Source organism: Struthio camelus, chromosome 8 (assembly GCF_040807025.1).
Source record: "Struthio camelus isolate bStrCam1 chromosome 8, bStrCam1.hap1, whole genome shotgun sequence".
In the NCBI taxonomy this organism is placed as follows: Eukaryota; Metazoa; Chordata; class Aves; order Struthioniformes; family Struthionidae; genus Struthio; species Struthio camelus.
Genome location: NC_090949.1, coordinates 38,697,817 through 38,717,680, shown reverse-complemented (window position 1 = coordinate 38,717,680; position 19,864 = coordinate 38,697,817). Strand labels below are relative to the sequence as shown.

The following is a 19,864-nucleotide window of genomic DNA, read 5'->3' as shown; positions in this document are numbered from 1 at the left end:
GCACTTCTGTCTTCTACCTCTTTCCTATCTGTCTCCCCTTGTGTTCTATCAAATAGAACTGATTTTCTCAACCACTATGGTATTCATGCTGGTTTCTGTATGTGTGTACACTTTTACTTCTTTTACTGCTTTTTTAATTGCTTGATATACATAAATCTGTATATGTATGTATGTATTTATTTATAAATTATGTTGATTGACCTTGGCAGCGGTACTAAGTTCTTGGTTTTCTCAGATAAGGATTTCTTCTCAGATAAGGATTTCAGGTAAGAAGATATGTACATAAAATACACGTATATAAAATCTTCAACATGCTGCATCCCAATGTAAACAAACTAGCACTCCTGTGATAGTTTCTGACACAGCATGAGTGCATCCATTTATGTGCACTGATTTACACATAAAACCAAGCATGTATTTCAAAAGACTTTGAACTGCTTTGACAATATACCCTGTGATATGCAACCAAATATTTGCAAAAAGGCATCAGCCTCTTAACTGATACTCCACATCTAGTTGCCAAGCAACTAGAAGAGCTATAAATATAGCACCATAATGGGTATCTACTCTCCTGCTACTTTTATGAGCTTAATGTTGTTTGTTTTTCTTCAAATTTCAAAAAAGCAGCTAGGGGTGTGCAGCCAAAGGCAGGTGTTTTGGCCAACTCTCCTGTCTGCTGGAGAGCAGTAAAAGGCCTGCCAGGACATACTCTCCTCGGCGCACCTCTCCCCAGCAGTCTGAGCTAAGTCAGGAAGCGGGTGAATAATGAATGCATTTCTTCTTTTTATATTAACGTAACTTTTCTGAACATTTCATTTTTCCATCCATTCATGCAGGAGGGTGTTAATCTTACTAGGATATTTACCTTGCATTATTAGGTAAGGTAGAACTACCTCTTGCTCCATAACCATGCTTTCAGGAGCAGCGCTGAGAGGAACGGCCTGCTGCTGGAAGCTGCTGGGAGTCTCCAGCTCTCTGACCTGCCCTGTGTCTCTACAGCCGTCCCTGCCGCCATGGCCACACGGCACTCCTGTAAGGCAAACCCCACACTGTTTATTCACCCTCTGCTCCAACTGCTCAGCGCTGGTATTTCTCAGATGTTTAAGGCTCAGCTCCTTCCTCGCCCCCGCCAGGCACGCGTGTGCAGCACCGCCCTGTGCCCCCCTGTCTTCCCCCTGACTCCAGGTGCCCGTGCCTGGTGGCAGGGCAGGAGGGAAGCCGCCCCAGCGCCTGTCGCCTGCGGGGACTCTGCCTGTAGCGGCACTGTGCCTTCGGCCCCCTTCCCTCGCCACAGGGTAGGCCCCCCCGCTGCCCCACGCACCCGGGACGGTGGGAAGAGAGGGCGAGGGCTCTGTGGGGCCGTCACCCGCGCTTTGCTGCAGAAGTGACCCTGAGCATAGCTCCGGTCTGTTCAGGGGAGCCGCGGACAGGCTGCCTACCGCGGCGGAGACGGGCTCGGAGCAGGGCCCCCTGGGAAAGCCTGTCCACCGGGAACCGGTGGAAGAAAGGTTGCGGGCTGAGTGGAGCACTCAAAGTCAGGAGATACTGACTTTATGTCTCACTTTGCTGCTGTTGTGCCACACGCTTTGGGCAAAAGCACTTCGGTTTTCAAAAAGAACAATAATAGTAACCCTTTTGGTAAAAGTCTTTGAGATGTACAGGTGAAACGATTATGGTCAAGATCAGAAAAATGTAGCCCTCACCTCTCCAAGCCCCTAAACGCACCAGGAAGCACCTTGCGGCCCGAGTCCCTAATTCCCAGGAGCTACGCGGGGGCTGCAGCGCGGGGGAGCCGCCGGGAACGGGCGCTGGCGCGGGACGAGGCACGCGCCGTGGCACGCGCCGTGGCAGGGGCTCGGCCGCCCCGCACCGCTGGCCCTTGGCTCCTGCCCGCAGCCACTTCCAGCTCGGGCGCAAAGCACAATCCGCACTGGAAGTTTGTCAGTCCAGCTGAAAACCAAGGGCCTGCAAGGCCAAGGCAGGTGTGTGACAGCTCCTCGGTCCAGGCAGCCCGTTACCAGACTGGTTTGGCGCCGCAGCTCCCGTTGTCACTGGGCGGAAATCCCGGCGTGGTTCTCACAGTGCCCAAGGGCCTGGTGATGGCCACGGGGGTCCCTGTCCTGCTGCACCCCGTCTCAGCGGACCTGCCACCGCTCACGAGAGGCGAGGCAATGAGAGGTGCAGTGAGGGGAGGCGTGGTGAGGAAAGGTGAGGCGCAGAGCGGGGAGGCGAGGGGAGGTGAGGGGAGGTGAGGGGAGGCACAGTGAGGGAAGGAGAGGAGAGGCGAGGTGCACTGAGGGGAGGTGAGGTGCCCAGTGGTGAGGGGAGGAGAGGCGCAGCAGCGGGAGGTGAGGTGTGGCGAGGGGAGGGGAGGTGCGGTGAGGAGAGGAGTGGTGAGTTATGGTAAGTTGAGGGGAGGGGTGGCGCGGGGAGATGTGAGGTGCGGTGAGAGGAGGTGTGAGTGCCCAGGGGTGAGGGGAGGTGAGGTGAGGGGAGGTGTGAGGTGCCCAGGGGTGAGGGGAGGGGAGGTGAGGGGAGGTGTGAGGTGCCCAGGGGTGAGGGGAGGGGAGGTGAGGGGAGGTGAGGGGAGGGGAGGTGTGAGTGCCCAGGGGTGAGGGGAGGTGAGGTGAGGGGAGGTGTGAGGTGCCCAGGGGTGAGGGGAGGTGAGGGGAGGGGAGGTGTGAGGTGCCCAGGGGTGAGGGGAGGGGAGGTGAGGGGAGGGGAGGTGTGAGGTGCCCAGGGGTGAGGGGAGGTGAGGGGAGGGGAGGTGTGAGGTGCCCAGGGGTGAGGGGAGGGGAGGTGAGGGGAGGTGTGAGGTGCCCAGGGGTGAGGGGAGGTGAGGTGAGGGGAGGTGTGAGTGCCCAGGGGTGAGGGGAGGTGAGGGGAGGGGAGGTGTGAGGTGCCCAGGGGTGAGGGGAGGGGAGGTGAGGGGAGGTGTGAGGTGCCCAGGGGTGAGGGGAGGTGAGGTGAGGGGAGGTGTGAGGTGCCCAGGGGTGAGGGGAGGTGAGGGGAGGGGAGGGGAGGTGTGAGGTGCCCAGGGGTGAGGGGAGGTGAGGGGAGGGGAGGGGAGGTGTGAGGTGCCCAGGGGTGAGGGGAGGTGAGGGGAGGGGAGGTGTGAGGTGCCCAGGGGTGAGGTGAGGGGAGGTGAGGGGAGGTGTGAGGTGCCCAGGGGTGAGGGGAGGTGAGGTGAGGGGAGGTGTGAGTGCCCAGGGGTGAGGGGAGGTGAGGGGAGGGGAGGTGTGAGGTGCCCAGGGGTGAGGGTAGGTGAGGGGAGGTGAGGGGAGGTGTGAGGTGCCCAGGGGTGAGGGGAGGGGAGGTGAGGGGAGGGGAGGTGTGAGGTGCCCAGGGGTGAGGGGAGGTGAGGGGAGGGGAGGTGTGAGGTGCCCAGGGGTGAGGGGAGGGGAGGTGAGGGGAGGGGAGGTGTGAGGTGCCCAGGGGTGAGGGGAGGTGAGGGGAGGTGAGGGGAGGTGTGAGGTGCCCAGGGGTGAGGGGAGGGGAGGGGAGGGGAGGTGTGAGGTGCCCAGGGGTGAGGGGAGGGGAGGGGAGGGGAGGTGTGAGGTGCCCAGGGGTGAGGGGAGGGGAGGGGAGGGGAGGTGTGAGGTGCCCAGGGGTGAGGGGAGGGGAGGGGAGGGGAGGTGTGAGGTGCCCAGGGGTGAGGTGAGGGGAGGTGAGGGGAGGTGTGAGGTGCCCAGGGGTGAGGGGAGGTGAGGTGAGGGGAGGTGTGAGGTGCCCAGGGGTGAGGGGAGGTGAGGTGAGGGGAGGGGAGGTGTGAGGTGCCCAGGGGTGAGGGGAGGTGAGGGGAGGGGAGGTGTGAGGTGCCCAGGGGTGAGGTGAGGGGAGGTGAGGGGAGGGGAGGTGTGAGGTGCCCAGGGGTGAGGGGAGGTGAGGTGAGGGGAGGTGTGAGGTGCCCAGCGGTGAGGTGAGGGGAGGTGAGGGGAGGTATGAGGTGCCCAGGGGTGAGGGTAGGTGAGGTGAGGTGAGGGGAGGTGTGAGGTGCCCAGGGGTGAGGTGAGGTGAGGGGAGGGGAGGTGTGAGGTGCCCAGGGGTGAGGGTAGGTGAGGTGAGGTGAGGGGAGGTGTGAGGTGCCCAGGGGTGAGGTGAGGTGAGGGGAGGGGAGGTGTGAGGTGCCCAGGGGTGAGGGGAGGGGAGGGGAGGGGAGGTGTGAGGTGCCCAGGGGTGAGGGGAGGGGAGGTGAGGGGAGGTGTGAGGTGCCCAGGGGTGAGGGGAGGGGAGGTGTGAGGTGCCCAGGGGTGAGGGGAGGGGAGGGGAGGGGAGGTGTGAGGTGCCCAGGGGTGAGGGGAGGGGAGGTGAGGGGAGGGGAGGTGTGAGGTGCCCAGGGGTGAGGGGAGGTGAGGGGAGGGGAGGTGTGAGGTGCCCAGGGGTGAGGGGAGGTGAGGTGAGGGGAGGGGAGGTGTGAGGTGCCCAGGGGTGAGGGGAGGGGAGGTGAGGGGAGGTGTGAGGTGCCCAGGGGTGAGGGGAGGGGAGGGGAGGTGAGGGGAGGTGTGAGGTGCCCAGGGGTGAGGGGAGGTGAGGTGAGGTGAGGGGAGGTGTGAGGTGCCCAGGGGTGAGGGGAGGTGAGGTGAGGGGAGGTGTGAGGTGCCCAGGGGTGAGGGGAGGTGAGGGGAGGTGAGGGGAGGTGTGAGGTGCCCAGGGGTGAGGGGAGGTGAGGTGAGGGGAGGTGTGAGGTGCCCAGGGGTGAGGTGAGGGGAGGTGAGGGGAGGTGTGAGGTGCCCAGGGGTGAGGGGAGGTGAGGTGAGGGGAGGTGTGAGGTGCCCAGGGGTGAGGGGAGGGGAGGTGAGGGGAGGTGTGAGGTGCCCAGGGGTGAGGGGAGGGGAGGGGAGGTGAGGGGAGGTATGAGGTGCCCAGGGGTGAGGGTAGGTGAGGGGAGGTGAGGGGAGGTGTGAGGTGCCCAGGGGTGAGGTGAGGTGAGGGGAGGGGAGGGGAGGTGTGAGGTGCCCAGGGGTGAGGGGAGGGGAGGTGAGGGGAGGTGTGAGGTGCCCAGGGGTGAGGGGAGGGGAGGTGAGGGGAGGTATGAGGTGCCCAGGGGTGAGGGGAGGGGAGGGGAGGGGAGGTGTGAGGTGCCCAGGGGTGAGGGGAGGTGAGGGGAGGGGAGGGGAGGTGTGAGGTGCCCAGGGGTGAGGGGAGGTGAGGGGAGGGGAGGTGTGAGGTGCCCAGCGGTGAGGCGAAGTGAGGTGCACCATGGCAATGCGAGTCACAGTGAGGCAAGGTGAGGTTTCCCAATTCAGTCCCTTCCCATTCCGCACTGTCTAGCTGGAGTAGGGATCCAGCAGCAACAGGGCAGCTACCTGCCTGGTGGACCATCATTTGTGCAAAGAAGTGAGGTGGAGGATCATGACATAGAACAGGGAATGAAATACCAGGGAAAAAGCCTGGAATTGCCAAAATAGGTTCTGGTGCTTGTTGGGGCCTGAAAACAGATCTTTTTTTCCATCCAGACCATACTAAGTTTGACAGAAATGCAAACACAGAGCAGACTCTGAAGTCCAAGAAATGTTTTATTCACTACTATATGGAAAGTGCATTATAATATAACAGCATTTTATTTCAGTGATGAGGTAGAGATAAAATTTTGGCTTTATATCTGCAAATAACTTGCATATTATTTACATTCCAGTAGCATCTACTTTATGAAAATAGTCTGAAAAGAATTCATCACTCTTTGTAGCATAATTTATTCACTGCCTGCAAACATTTGGCTTGGTGAAGATTCATTCATAAAGATACTCAGGGAAGATTATCTCTTCACTGGAAACCACAGCAAGTGAGGAAAAATGGTCAGATAGAAAAGTTAACATAACTTGTTCATTCACCAATATCACAGCTCTGAAAACAACTATCACGTGAATTCTTGAAACATATAAATCGTAGGCTGTGAGAAGTGATTGCTGAAGAACTGAAACTAGGAGGAAAAAAGACTAAAAATTAGTAATCACAGAGAGTGTTTGCAGGCGGTTTGCAAACAAACAAAAATGGGATAACTGAACTAACTGCTGCATTAGACCGTGTTCTAATTAACATCTGTACAATTAGAACTAAAAAGCCAAGAGCAAAGTTTTTCAGTGAGTGGAGTCCTCAGATGTAATGTTTACAGCACACTGAGCTGTGCACAATTCTTTGATTAATTTTTTAGAAGTTTTATGCCAGTTTTCTTTTATGTATGGACTGTGCAGCTGTCATGTCCAATCTTTTAAGAGCACCGTGTGCAAAGTTCTGTACCCATTTCTGTTTGTAAGTGTCCTTCTCAGGGAGGCTTTGCAGGATTAATTCTTTTGAAAATATCTTTATTTCAAATGAATTCCTTTTCACTCAAAGAACATATCCATATCTATCATTTATTTAAAGAGGCTGTAAGTTGCTTCTATCTATTTCAGTATCGTTCTGGTAACATTCAGATGTGTCACAGGAAATGGAAAAGGCTTTAAAATAAAACACATTATTATGAAAATAAAGCAAAAGAGACTCTACAGCCCGTATAATGAAACAGGTGTTTACAATGGCTTCTCTGCGGCAGTGGATTTAAAGAAGTGTACAAAAAATAGTACTGCTATTTTTGTTATCACAATATTACAGTGGCATTTGCACAGGGATTAATCTTCCACATGCCATCTACTTCTCTGTGAATACAGAGAGGAGAAAGTGAAGCTGTTGCATTAGAGATTTAGCAACAAGAAGAGGATGGAACCGCGGAGCTCCATTACAGATAAACGCCCTTTCTAAGTCAAGAACGTTTCTTTTGAGATCCAAATGATTTTTGGAACTTTCCTTCTTTTCTCAGTTCCTCAAATCCTTCTGGCACATATATCTTTCAGCTGCTCATTTTTTATCTCTGCTGCCTTCCCTTGTGTTCTTTTTTAAGTGCCCAATTTCTCAGATTTCAATTTCCTGCCTAAAAGGTTACTGAAATAATCCTCCCCTCTCAAATCTCATAGTATAATATATACAGTATGGCTAAATCTCTGCTCATTATAGCATGCTTTCAAAGCATTCAGGGAAATCATTAAGATGATATTCATTATGAGCCCTAATATTGCCCTACACAGCAAAACTAATTAAATAAAGAAAGCTGACATGAATAAAATCATTAAACACTCATCTTGGCTTTATTTGAGGCTGTACCAGCCTGAGTTGTATTTCAGGAGGGACGGAAGCCAGTCAGTGATCTAGAGGCCCATACAAATACTGCATCCATCTAGGAAACTCAATAAACCATAATCAAAATCAAACTTCAAATTTCAGTAGATAGCCTCTGTTCTTAGAAAATCCTACCTGACTGTCATTTCTAGCTCTGCATCCTTTATTACTTAGACTGGAGGAAAATCACAGACCGGGATGCCATAATGGTCTTGTTTTCTGTCTGACACTAGAAACCAGTAACCCCTGAATTATGATAATCTTGCTGGTAAATTTTACTCTGTCACCTTGCACAAGTCCCTCAATTGCCATGAGACACAATATCCGAACTGGTAACAAGAGACAATTACTGTCATCTACCTCAGCAGTGGACTGTGAAAACGAGCGATTAGCTAAAGGTTGTAACATGCAATATGAATAAAATAGAAATACACATACTGTGTATGCCAAACATTATTACGGTCCAATATGAAGTCCTTTTGATTTTAGTAAGCTTAGATCACACTATAAGATAGTCCTTGTTGGAAAGGCTAGAATTTTTTGTAGCTAAAAACATGCACACTACATAAATAGCTGTAACACATACAGCAAAGAATTATCTCATACCTAAATAAAGAAATTATTTCTTAAATGTGTCATCAAGGATACACACAAATACTGGCTCATCTGTCAACTCCTCTCTCTCCTTCCTTCCCTAACAGAAATATTGTTGTGTTAATTCAGAAATCGCAGTACATCAACTATAGACTAAACTTCCTCCTTGCCACTTCTTCTGTGTTACAGAGCTCCCAAGCTTTCTTTGCCTACTGAGCTTCTGCTCACCTAATGCCGAACAGGAATTAGCCAACTGCAGGAGCTGCAGTAAATTAGCAAAGGTCTGGCAGCTGTATGCAGAGTTCTAACACTTGCTGTCAGGATAGTCAACAAGAGCTCTGCAACTCTTGGTCTTGGTTTCAGGGATTCAGATTCTAGAAACCCTTCTGCACTGGCATGCTTGCCAGGGGCAAAAACCTCGCTCCTGCTTAAATCAAAAGCAAAACTGTCAGTGGCTTTAATCAAACAGGAAATTCTTTCCAGGCTTTCAGATTTTATTCTAAAGCTGATACAGCAAAATCAACAAAACTAGCTACTTGCTGTAGCTTGACAAGGTAAAGCCATTAAAATTCCTGAAGAGGTCTACAGAAAAATATGCCTCATGTCTACCAAAACCTTTCAGCGAAAGTCATCAAATAGCAATGGATGTGTATTTTAATTTTTAAATTCTACCAGCCATGGACAGATAGTTGCCTGGATTGCAAATACCATCATTACCAATCTTCTTGCACTAACATTCTCTATGGCATGGTCCACGTTACAAATCCAGATGTTTCAACATCCGTAGAATAAATTCACAAAGACCCTGCTGACATTAGCTATGGCAAATATTGACCAAAATTTGCTTTCTAAATTCTAGACAAAAGTATTTAGTGTAGAAAGAAGGCGTGGAGTGCCATAAAGATTTGAAGCAGTTTCATGTTTCTTGCCTAGTAAATCAAATCTCCACTTATTTCATTAAAATGGATTTACTTTTATTAAGTTTCCTGCCTCAGGATGTAAATGTTTTATTTCCTCTCAGGGTAATTCACTGACATGCTGCTGAGAACTGTTAAATGAGATGGGACATTATATGCTTCACTGGTTTGCAAAAGAAGGTATCTTAGGTCTTTATTGAAAAGGTTAAAATATTTCTACCTCCTGACTGAAGTGTTTAGCTACAAGCTGTCCAACTCAGTCACATATTCTAAGAGCTGTGAATGAAGATGAAGACAGAAGCAGTGTTTGAGCAGACACTTTGTGTGTTTAAATGCAAACATCATTTATTTAAACAGTACCTTTACTTTGGGAATGACCACAAACTGCATAGAGTAACATAAGATCATGCATTGGAAAAACATCATGTTTTGAGGTATGCTGACATCCAGCTCTTCTGTATATTGTCTATAGTACAGCTATGCATTGTAGGACTGTGGACCCAAGGATACTTTCAGCAAATCTTTGCGGAAAGTAACAGTTGTAGAAGTTTTCTTCCTTCAGTTCCTTGACAACAAGACTACGCAAAGTGAAAGTATTATCATCCTCAGTGAGAAAGACACAGCTGAGTTTTCCAGTAGCTTTGTGTCAACAGCATAATCTTTCGGTTCCTTACAAGCATTTACTGTTTGCAAGTTCCAGGCTTCTGGGTAGACACTAAAAAGCTCCCATCACCCTAACACTTACCACAGTAGTGCCAGATTGCCATTATGGCCAGACATGCAGGCTATCCAGGTTAAGGGATTCCTGTTGGAGACTGCCACCCTATTAGATTGGCTAATATGGTATGTCAAAATAACAGATTTTTTTTTTTAACATTTAAAGTTTCATAGTAACTGGTATCATTTTGACACAGAAGCTATGTTAGGGAACAACTATAATGGCTGTAACGTCTCCAGGGGTAGCAGTTTACGCTGGGTTGCCAGCAGAAGTACTTGTCTCTTACCTATCTCAGCTGCAGCCAGGCCACATGTCTGACTGGTCTTTGGCAGGACACACAGCTCAGGAGCATTCCACGGAAGGAAATATGAGAGAAGCACAGCTTTTGTCCCTTTTGGCCTGGGAGTAGTAATCGGCTGATGACCACCAGCAGCGTAACAGGAAGCTGACTCCCGTTGCCTCTAGTCTAGTATATAACGATGAAAGAGCTACAATCTCAGGTGCATCTGTGCATTATTTCTTATCCCTTTATATTCAGGCTTCTGAATCTATGTATCAAAACACATGCCCATATGCCCGCTGCCCTAAAATTAAAGTGCAGAAAACGGATAGGGTCACATGTTTTTGTGAGCCTATGCAGCCAAAGTCACCTTTTGCCTGTGGCTGTTGAGTATTATAGCGTGGCTGAAAAAGCTCCGCTAGAAAAACTAAAACTCTAAAGCTGCGTGTGCAATCATTGTGATTTTAGTCTGCCATCAAAAGCACTTAGTGCTTATATTTAGTAGAAGTAAGCAAAGACTTAAGAACACTAAACAGATAAAGTTTATGCTTAAACAAATTTTTAATTCTGAGGATATGCTTAAAACAAATTTTAAATTCTTTATCCCAGCTAAAGGTGGACAAACATGTTAATACGAATGTTCAACCTATGTAAGTCCACAGTTTGCCTTGAAATATGCTGAAGTGCATATTTAATCAATTTATTTGAGTTTTTTTCTCTCTAGGGTATGCTTTACAAACATTTGGCTTTTATCTCTCCCCACCCTGAAGTCTCATCTGTGAAAGAGTGCTAAACTGGAATGAAGAGGGCTCCAAAAAAGTAGTAGTTGAAAAAGGACATTGTCTTCAATTTACACACATTATGACAATAGGTGAAACAAATTTTCATGGTAGGGAAAAAACACAGACCCTAGTTTGTGTCATTCAGCAAGAAGAAACTTTAGTATAATGTCTCTTGTCGCACAAGTATCTGCCTTGTGCGTCCTGGCATCAGACCAGGAAAAACCCCCCTGTTTAGGACAATTCTTTTCTCTTGTCACTAATAAAAATTTTGTACTGAAAACAAACCAGTGCAAGGAGAGGAAGTCATGCGGATTATCAGAATTTAAAATAAAAAAGAGGATTAACTCTTAACTCTCTGCAGATTGCTTTAAGATACACCCTCTGGCTCAATAAAACCATACTGTTTCCGAAACGTGGGCAGAACCTTTGTGTTTGTATCACTTGTAGCAGACTATGTTTTCTCTTGTATAAGAAGCTTCTAAGAAATTCTTTCCTTGGCGGGCTGGTACAGTCTGAGGCCGCCTGTTGACCCAGGTGCCAGGCAAGGTGCTCTAAGACTCACCAGGATTCCATTCCTTCCTTAACAGAGTGTTGCTTCTTGGAAGAACTGCTTCCAAGACCACAGCAACAGCTATTCCAGTAAGGCTACCTCAACACTTTCCAAAAGCTGTTTAGTCAGTATACTTCTCATAGTTTCCCCCACTCTTGCTTATGCGTCAAAAGCATTTCTGTTTTCCATTTATACTCAGATTGCTGTCAGTGACAAAACTTGGTATCAGTAGATGGTATTTAGGGAATTTAGAGTAAATGTGATTGTAGCAGTCAAAGTGAGTAAACATGTCAAAAGAACGCAGCTTCATTTTACTGTTACTGCACATTCAGAAAGCCTTTCCAGCGATAAAGCAATCATCGTGGAAGCCTTTTCAGAGCAAAGTTTGGTCTGCACTTGCAGATGCAAAGCCTATGTTAAACATTTGTTTCTCCCCAAATGTTTGTATAATCTAACAATAGATGGATAAAGATTATGTAAATACGATGATACATAAAACCCAATTCATGCTCCACATTCTATGATTTTTACTTTGTGCCTTTATGCATTTCAGTCTTTGACCATAATGTTCTCAACTCTACTGCTTTCTTTCCATTCTAAAACCATTATTTTATACGGCCTTTTAAAACCTCTATTTTCTCTTAAACTCTCCTGATTCTCTTAAAGCCAACCTCAATAATTCCCAACCTCTGTGTCTTTCTCCTTTGTGTATTTCTTCATGCTCAAAAGAGTTCCTCGGGTAAAATACTGTCACTTGAAAGGTTTCTTTATCAGTGATAAACTTGGTGAAGATTAAACTAGCTTCGGTAATATTCATGAGATGACACTATCTTGTAGTTAGCATAAGAAAGATGCCATTAGGAAATTCAGTCAGCAGGCAGATAAGCACTGTTATAATGAACTGTAACAAGAAGCTTGGTAAAAAAATAATCAGATAGTATTTCTGCCCTTCTCTACAACCCTAAGCATTAAAATAGGAAGGCCATCAAAAACCAGGCCAAGTTGCTCACTGATTAGGCATCTTTTCCAGGATCTTTTATTATAATACAAATCTTTCTTCTGAAGGATTTGGACAACTCAACACAGGATATTTTGTTATTGTGATTAAATGATCAATATTAGAAGTGCTTAAAGTTATCAGAGTACTCAATGAGCTCATACAGGGGACTGGCAGAGGTTTAGAGAAGAGATTACGGATGGGCCGTAAGATGTGAAAGAAAATTGGAAACAACGTTAATCTATGGGAGGGACCAGAAGTGTTAGCTGGATACATTTGGGTGTAAGGAAAAGCGCCCATAAGCACAGCTCTCTGCCAAACTGACTGAAATGGAACAGTTCCAGTCTATTTGTTATTTTGCAGCTATTAGACACAGGTATCTTGAGATGACAGAAAACCTGGAATGATAAAGTAGTGGTAGCAATGTTTCCAAGAAACTTTAATGTAGAAGTGAACATTTCAGAAAGGAATGAACAGAATCTCGCCCTCTGAGGCACAACAGAGTGGAGAAGTAAAACGGATGGCCTACCTCTGACAGCACAGAAGCCAGGCTAGTTCAGGAAAAGCAGATGCAGCTAACATCCAGAACGATAAAAATAATGTGGCTAAATAAAGAGAAGTCAAGGCAAATTCTGACTTTGCGAGAAGTAGGGATCAGTTTCTTAACACTTCTAAAAAGGAGATCGTTAAGGCATTAAATGAAATATCAAACCAGCAGGTGAATGCAAGAGAAAAAGATGCATTTTTTATGGAGTCTACTCACACAGACATAATACACAGCACATTCCTAAAAATAGTGTGAAATTGAAAGAAATTTTAAAAAGTCAAATTAAAACATTAGAAATAAATGATATGACATGACTGAATATAGTCTTGTATGAAGCATGAACTAGCATTTTTCCACCCTGCAGTAGAAAAGTATATACTGATTATTTATGTAATGAGCTGTTGGAGAAAAAAAAAAGAATTACAGGAAGTGGCTACGCTTGTATACTCTCTTTGCTTAGCATCTTTGTGGTGCCACTCCCTAAACAGAATACGGGGGCTAGATGGAGCATTGGCATGACCCAGTAGGACATTTCCTATATTCTTAAAAGGAAAAAAATGAGGAAACAGAGAAAAGTACAGAAAATTGTGCACATGAAAATGGCACTTTCCTTTCTCATGAGGCCAGAATAGAAAGCACAGAAAGCATATTGATCTATTCAGAGCTGGATCTTTGGCATCTAAACTAGAAGCCAAGGGATACCTTTATTAAAAAAGGGAGGGAGGGGGAAGAGAGAGAATAGATAATATTGGAGATTAGTCCATAGATGTGCGTTACGGTATCAACTCATAAAAGTTACCTCTTTGTTGCTGCTATTTAGACTAGTGGTCTGCATGAGGAATAAAAGTAAGCACCACTCTGAGGACTCAGTTCAGTTTGGAGAAATAAGAAATGCAGACTTCCACGTAGCACATATCAGTAAATCTCTGGATAACAAGAAGTCAGTAGCTGCCCAGTCAATCTACCAACTGCCAGATGACTAAAAATAAAATCTCTATGTCTTGACGGGAGGTTTGGACCCTAATATTATTACAGTCACAAGGGAAAGAATGATCTCTCATACAAATCTTTTTTCTCTGATAGGACTAATGCATTTAAATGCTTGATTTGATTCCTTAATATTCTGTGGGATTTATGAAAAACAGGAAAGGATACACATTGCCAAACGAATGAAAGCGAGAGAAAAAAAAGAAAAGGCTTTAGGGTTAGACAGGATGTCAGGATTTAAAAAGTACTTTTAATATAATTTTCACTCTTGACACACAGCCCAAAATCAAATGAATACATATGCCTACATTGGACACATGCTTCAGTATTTTATCTTTTCATATATAAATATTTCAGTAAAACAATGTGTTGCAGAAACATATATATGAAGCAATTATTTATAAAGATACAATTAAAAAAGGATGACAAATGTTTGAAAGGATATAAAATTAGTTTTATAGTACTGCCTCTCTTCCAGAAAACCAAAAAATTATCTCTACCTATTTAAAACACTAATTTAAAAAAGATGACATGAAAAGAGGGAAACATAACTTGTTACTACACCACGCTATGTTGCTGGAGCTAATACCCTTCTCTGAAAAACTTTTTAAGCAGTTATCAGTCAAATTTCTAATTAATATGTCTCTTATTGACAAAGACTAGAAAACATAACGGGCACCCTGAGAAAAGTCACCAATTAGTGTTTTCATTGATTTGAAATATTTCATTACTTCTTTAATCAAAAGAATAGTTTATCTTCATTTGCTGCATTATTAATGTTACGCTATAACAATGCTGTTCATGCAATTTCATTATTTCTACTTCAGTGAAAGCTGGGAAGATCTGTGTACTGTCTCTTTGTGATTTCTACAAGCTTGAAAGTAATCAATCATCCAGACATTAAAGACAGGAAAAGTGTACAAATACTGGTCTTCTACAAACCAGATTTCTCTTTTTGTCTTTGTACACAGATTTCCTCATAAATTTGCTTCCTAAACTTCAACATGTCTTCTACATCTTTGTAGGTGAGCATTTCTTCAATAGATAAGAGCTTAAAGCCACTCAGTTTAAAAGCTGACATGTGCTGCACAGAATTTAATAGTTTTAATGACATTTTAACTGAGTCACTTAAAGTAGAACAAACAGGAAAAATCCTAGCAGTCCACAGCCCGAAATTTGTGCTATCACTGGAGAAGAGCTGGTCTGAAACCTTTAAATCCCAGAGATCCAAGCATTCTAGCAAGCTGACTCCAAAAAACTGAAGAGAAGGTACACCTGACAATAATTTCACATTCTTTTTCAAGTCATCTTGCACATTAAACACCATACTTACGTACTCTACTTGATCGTTCATCTTTATACTTAGCGAACTCAGAAAACAGTTTGAGGGTATGTCTACTTTAAAATTTATGTATGACCCACTGATAATGCTGTTATTCCCTACTAATACGTCAGGTCCAATTCTGGAGTATTCAATAACGGATCCAGGTCCTACAAAACATCCAGGCTCTAGTATGCTTTGAATGATGCTTGCAGATCGATCCAAGGTCTCAGCTTTGTCAGAAAACTTGCTAAAAGCTACAGACAGTAAGTCAAGCTCAAATTTCAGTTTGCTATCAGATGTTAAATGAAACAAATACTCTTGAGTAGTCCCAATGTGATAGAACTTGGAGTTGTTTAACACTATAACATTGAGTGCAGTTCCTTTAAGAAGAGAATACAGCTTCTGCCTTACTTCTACTAACTGTGATTCCTCTTTTGTGACATTACTTGTATTTTTTGTGTAATCTTCAGTGGCTCCAGGTCCCAAGGCCTGGAGGAAGTCACCATACGCATCTATTTCACAGCAAAGAGTGCCTGTCTGTTTATAAAACGCCAGTAATAGTTTTGCGATGTTATGATCCATGTAAAATATACTGTCCGTGTACACATACTCGGAGTCCATTTCTGAGTCACTGTGGTCTCCAGAAGAACTTAGCTGAGAACAATTCCGTCTTACGCAAACTGCACCACACTGACGCATCTTCTCAATATCAGGCTTGTGCAGGAAACGATGGCAAGCTCCGTATTCAAGTCCTCCTTTTCCTGAAAAGCTGGATGGGTCTAAAACAAACACTCCATGAGTGGTCCCAATTGCCAAATCTGAAGGATGAGCTAAAGCAGTGAATCCAGGTTTATCAAATGCGATGGTTTCTGTTACTCCAATGCTGTAAAGCTCTATGTCATCTGAACAAGTAACGAGAATTCCAGGTTTCATGTGACTGGGGAAATCAACATACATTGCAAGCTTCAGCTCCAACATCTGGTAAACAGGATTACCCAAAGGCAAAGCTGTGAAAATCTTTCCCAGTGCACTTGCACTTGGTAAACGTTGACTATAACCACCTTGAAGAAAAAGACATTTTTTAATTATGCCGAGTACGCACTCTCTTATAGACTAGTACATAAAATAAGCAAAACCAAAACCTCTATGGTTATTCTTTGCATACGCTAAGGTATTAAAAATCAGCTTGGTCATAAGCTGGTGTATTCCTCCAAAATTAAAGAAAGATGTACAAAAATATCAATCGTTCTTCTTCAGACATTTCTCAAGGTAGATCCTGGCCTCAAAGCTAATCATATCTGAAATTTAGCATGCCTTAAATGGCTTTTTAAAAATTGTTTTTGATTTTAGGATCTTCAGTTTGCTTCCCAGCTGGAAAATGGGCCATCTATATTTAAAATTATAGTGAAGAAACCAAATGACAACTGCTCTTTCCTTGAAACATAGAAGAGAAAAAAAGCTCTTCACCCCAAAGCCACCCTGTTTCAATTTTAAATCAGAGATGAGTCAAAGAAGCAGCGGTTTGGTAAGGTGACCTGTTATTTACCTAGTTTCTTGCTCATGCAGTCTCTCAGCTAACACTTTTTGGCAGTGCTCTGACAATTGGATATGAAGGCAAGTACTCAAAAAGTCTGCAGTTATTTAAAAGGATCTTCAGGTTTCCTATGTACTCTAGAGAGAGGACCAGACTCCTTAAATGGAGATTTCAAGTCAAGAGCTTGATACAGATGCTCTGAATTATATCTCTTTCTCCACTGATTGATTTAACAACTTAAACGCCAAGAAGAAATGCTTAGGTGATGGTAATATTTCCTGAAGTATCAATCTAAGTCCAAATAATCGAGTCAGCTACATTTGGGAGTACTTTTCTGAGGGAACTGTATTTCAGAACTCTTGTTCTTTCCCTGCCAAAATATTTTTTCTTAAAAGAAAAAACAAAATCAAGCTAGGATTTTAGATCATGAAATATAAAACAGAATTTACCAGAATGAATTAACAGCACAATAAAAGAAGTCCATTTGTCACCATACAGGTTTTCCAAGCATTGAAGAACGTGAAGCGTTGAACCACCATTTCCTAAAGAAAAAAACATCATAATCTGCACTGACGCACGAAGCATATCGGGATCTGGTGCTGTGGATGGATGGTCAGGAGGTGTTTTTTAAACACTGCCCTCTTTACTGCAGAAAATAAGAAATAAGCTGTCCTTTATTTTTAAAAAGTCCTTACAACTGCAGAAATAATTTTTTAAACAGCGAGTGTAAATAGATGCACAGATGTCTCTCTGAAATTGCCTAGACCAGTTCTGACAGAACAGCCTTTCTGCTGTATTGTAGTTGATCAAATCATGCAAGAAAGACGATGGACTGTCACCTTGGAGAGGTCTTGGGAGAACACCACGTTTTCCCCTCCTAGTCATTCTCTGAACAACCTCATAACTAAAAGCATTTCATCATTTCAGGAGCGCCATAACTTAGCCATAAAAACTTGTTTCAGTATGAAATATGTCATGCGAAAGTTCACTAACGACTTGAAGACAGTCTTCAAAAGTACTTTTGACATTTACAATATGGAAACGAAGAAGCAGTAACAGTTTGGGATATTCTTATGTGCTCCTACAACTTAAAATAGCTAAATTTCTGAAAATTAATCTTTGCTTATTGTTCTATACTGCAGATAGACTGTCCAGACTAGTTACTTCCTACATCAAAGTGAATAGGTATTAGGAATTATAGGATGATATTATGAGTAGTCAGACAGTACTTTCTTCTAAGTTCTTGCTGTGCACAAGATATAATATATTCAAACATATTCAAACTGTTTAAACTTAAACTCTCAGGTTAAGGTAAGTAGTATGAATTTATAAAACCACGAATTAGTGATATTTTGTAGGATACACCTGTAACGAGAGCTATGTATCATCACCAGCGTGCGCTCATTCAAGACCAGTGTAATGGAGTTTCAGTTATTATAATGGGAAGTTTAATGGCTGAAATTAACTTCTAGGAAGTCCAAAGGGCATCGGACCCATGAATACTAGCAGTTACACAACTGAATCAAGACAGCACGCTATTTAATGGCCTTAGCACCCACATTTACAGTTTAATTAATATTTCATGTTCTAGCAGTATTTTGGAACTCTTTGCTGCAAGAGACAGCTGTCACTTGACCACAAAGCCTGCTTTCACCTGGCTGGTAATGAGCATAATTATGAGTACCAATATGTTATGTGAATATATGAGTGCATATAATACACGAAACGATTATAACAACAGTATTTGTAGCACCGTTAGCAGAAATCCAGCGGGTCCACGAGGCGTGGGCCTACTCTGGGCGCTCCCCGGGCGCGCTCAGCCTGCGGCCAGGCCAGCGCGGGCTCCGGTGACCGCCGCACCGCGCGCTCGGCCGGCGCGCCTGCGAGCTCGCGCTGCCCGCTACCCGGTGGGCGTTTTTAAATCCGTGCCCCCTACATGCTTGAATTCAAGCCGCAGTTGAGGCCAAAGCAGTCTGATGAGCAGCGGGACGCAAGAGGTGCAGGGAGCCAGGGGATCGCGACGTCCCTTCGGCCCCTTTGGTGTCAAAACTGACTCCCTGCACAACGACCTGCTGAGAGTCACTGTTACTTGTAAGAACGGAGAGAAGGCCAACAATAAAAAACCCACCAATTTTTGGTCCGGGCGGATCCACAAAAACGTGATACCGGACCCCGAGAGGAAGCTCCTTTCTTCTCAGCTTTCCGGCCAGCTGCCGGCGGTACGCGAGCTCCTGCTCCGCGTCGGCGGCGGTGATCGCCACCACGTCCCAGAAGCGCCCGGCCCGGGCGGCGCCGCCTGGGCACAGGCCGGGCGGCTGCGGCGGCGGTCGGCCAGCGCCGCAGGACCCCCCCCCCCCGCCGCCGCCGCCGCCGCCCGGTCCCGGTCCCGGTCCCGGTCCCGGTCCCCCTCCACCCCCCCGCCGCCGCCGCCTACCTCGGAGCGCGGCGAACCGCGCCAGCCGCCGCGCCGTGGCCTCCCGCCGCGCCGCGCTCCGCTCCCCCCGCCCCCCCGCCGCCGCCGCCATGACCCGGCCCGGCCCGGCGGGACCTGCGGGCGGGTGGGCGGAGCGCGGCGCGGGCCTGGGCCGGCGCTGGGCCTCGCCCGCCGCGGAAGGAGGGGCGAGGCCGCGGGGAGTTTTGGGGCGGGAAAAGGGTTCCAGTAGTGCCCCAAACCGTCCCCTGAAGCCCTGAAGAAACGCTAGAGAAAAAAGGGAGGTGGCTCCTCCGCGGCGGCCTGGCGGGCGGCTCTCTTGGCTGGTTTCTGCTCTGAAAAGAGACTGTCGCCGCGGACGCGTCCGCGGGCCTCCCGGAGAGGAGGGCCGCGGCCCGGAAGCCAGCGTTAGCGCCGGGACTGCGCAGCGGGGGCGGCCCCGGCCCTTGCGGGCTCTCAGAGGCCAGCGGCGGGAGCGGCGGCTCCGGGCCCCCGCGCGTGTCCACCAGCCCCGCGCGAAGCCCCCTTCCCGGCCGGGCGGAGCGGTCTGAGAGCGCTTCCTGTTGTCAGTCTTGGTGTACAGCAGATACAGCTCGGGAGGGGTACCTCTTATAGCTCACACGCCTCCTGCTCGGGAGGGACAGTCTGCACAGTTTGATTTACAATGTATGCTAGTTTACAGGTAATCTAGGAAACTACTGAAGAGACAAAGTAATGAATGGTTTTCTGAAAACAATTCCTTTTTAACTGCAGCAAGCTGTTGGGGCTGTAACTGGGACCCTACCGCAAATAAGTATTGCTCAGTTCAACCAAAGATTTGTTTTTAGCTTTAAGACATTATTTAAACTTGTATGTACATTTCTGCTTGCGCTAAGATCATTCAAGTCTAGAATAATGACTGAATCAAACTACTCATGGTAATAATTTCTCTTTTTAATGCTTTAATTTCAGGTGGATGGTTATTCCTGCTTTTAATAGTAATATTTTATAATCAGTTAACCTCATACTTGATTCCAGGAAATAACAGATTATCATCAATACTAGACTGCTT

At 46.3% G+C, this 19,864-nt stretch overlaps 2 protein-coding genes across 2 annotated transcripts in view; one reads left to right on the top strand and one right to left on the bottom strand.

The window, feature by feature from the left end:
- Positions 1 to 18,907, bottom strand: part of TNNI3K (TNNI3 interacting kinase) — a 131,718-nt gene extending 112,811 nt beyond the window's left edge. Inside the window, exons 1-3 of the mRNA XM_068952594.1 lie at positions 18,817 to 18,907; positions 18,511 to 18,678; positions 16,832 to 16,924 (exon numbers count right to left, since the gene is read on the bottom strand). Of these exons, the coding sequence (XP_068808695.1) occupies positions 16,832 to 16,924; positions 18,511 to 18,678; positions 18,817 to 18,907 (352 nt within the window). The remainder of the gene's footprint in view (positions 1 to 16,831; positions 16,925 to 18,510; positions 18,679 to 18,816) is intronic.
- A 570-nt stretch (positions 18,908 to 19,477) lies between these two features.
- The window catches only part of LRRIQ3 (leucine rich repeats and IQ motif containing 3), a 38,625-nt gene continuing 38,238 nt past the window's right edge, over positions 19,478 to 19,864 (top strand). The window contains exon 1 of the mRNA XM_068952593.1: positions 19,478 to 19,495. Coding sequence (XP_068808694.1) covers positions 19,478 to 19,495 — 18 coding nt within the window. The remainder of the gene's footprint in view (positions 19,496 to 19,864) is intronic.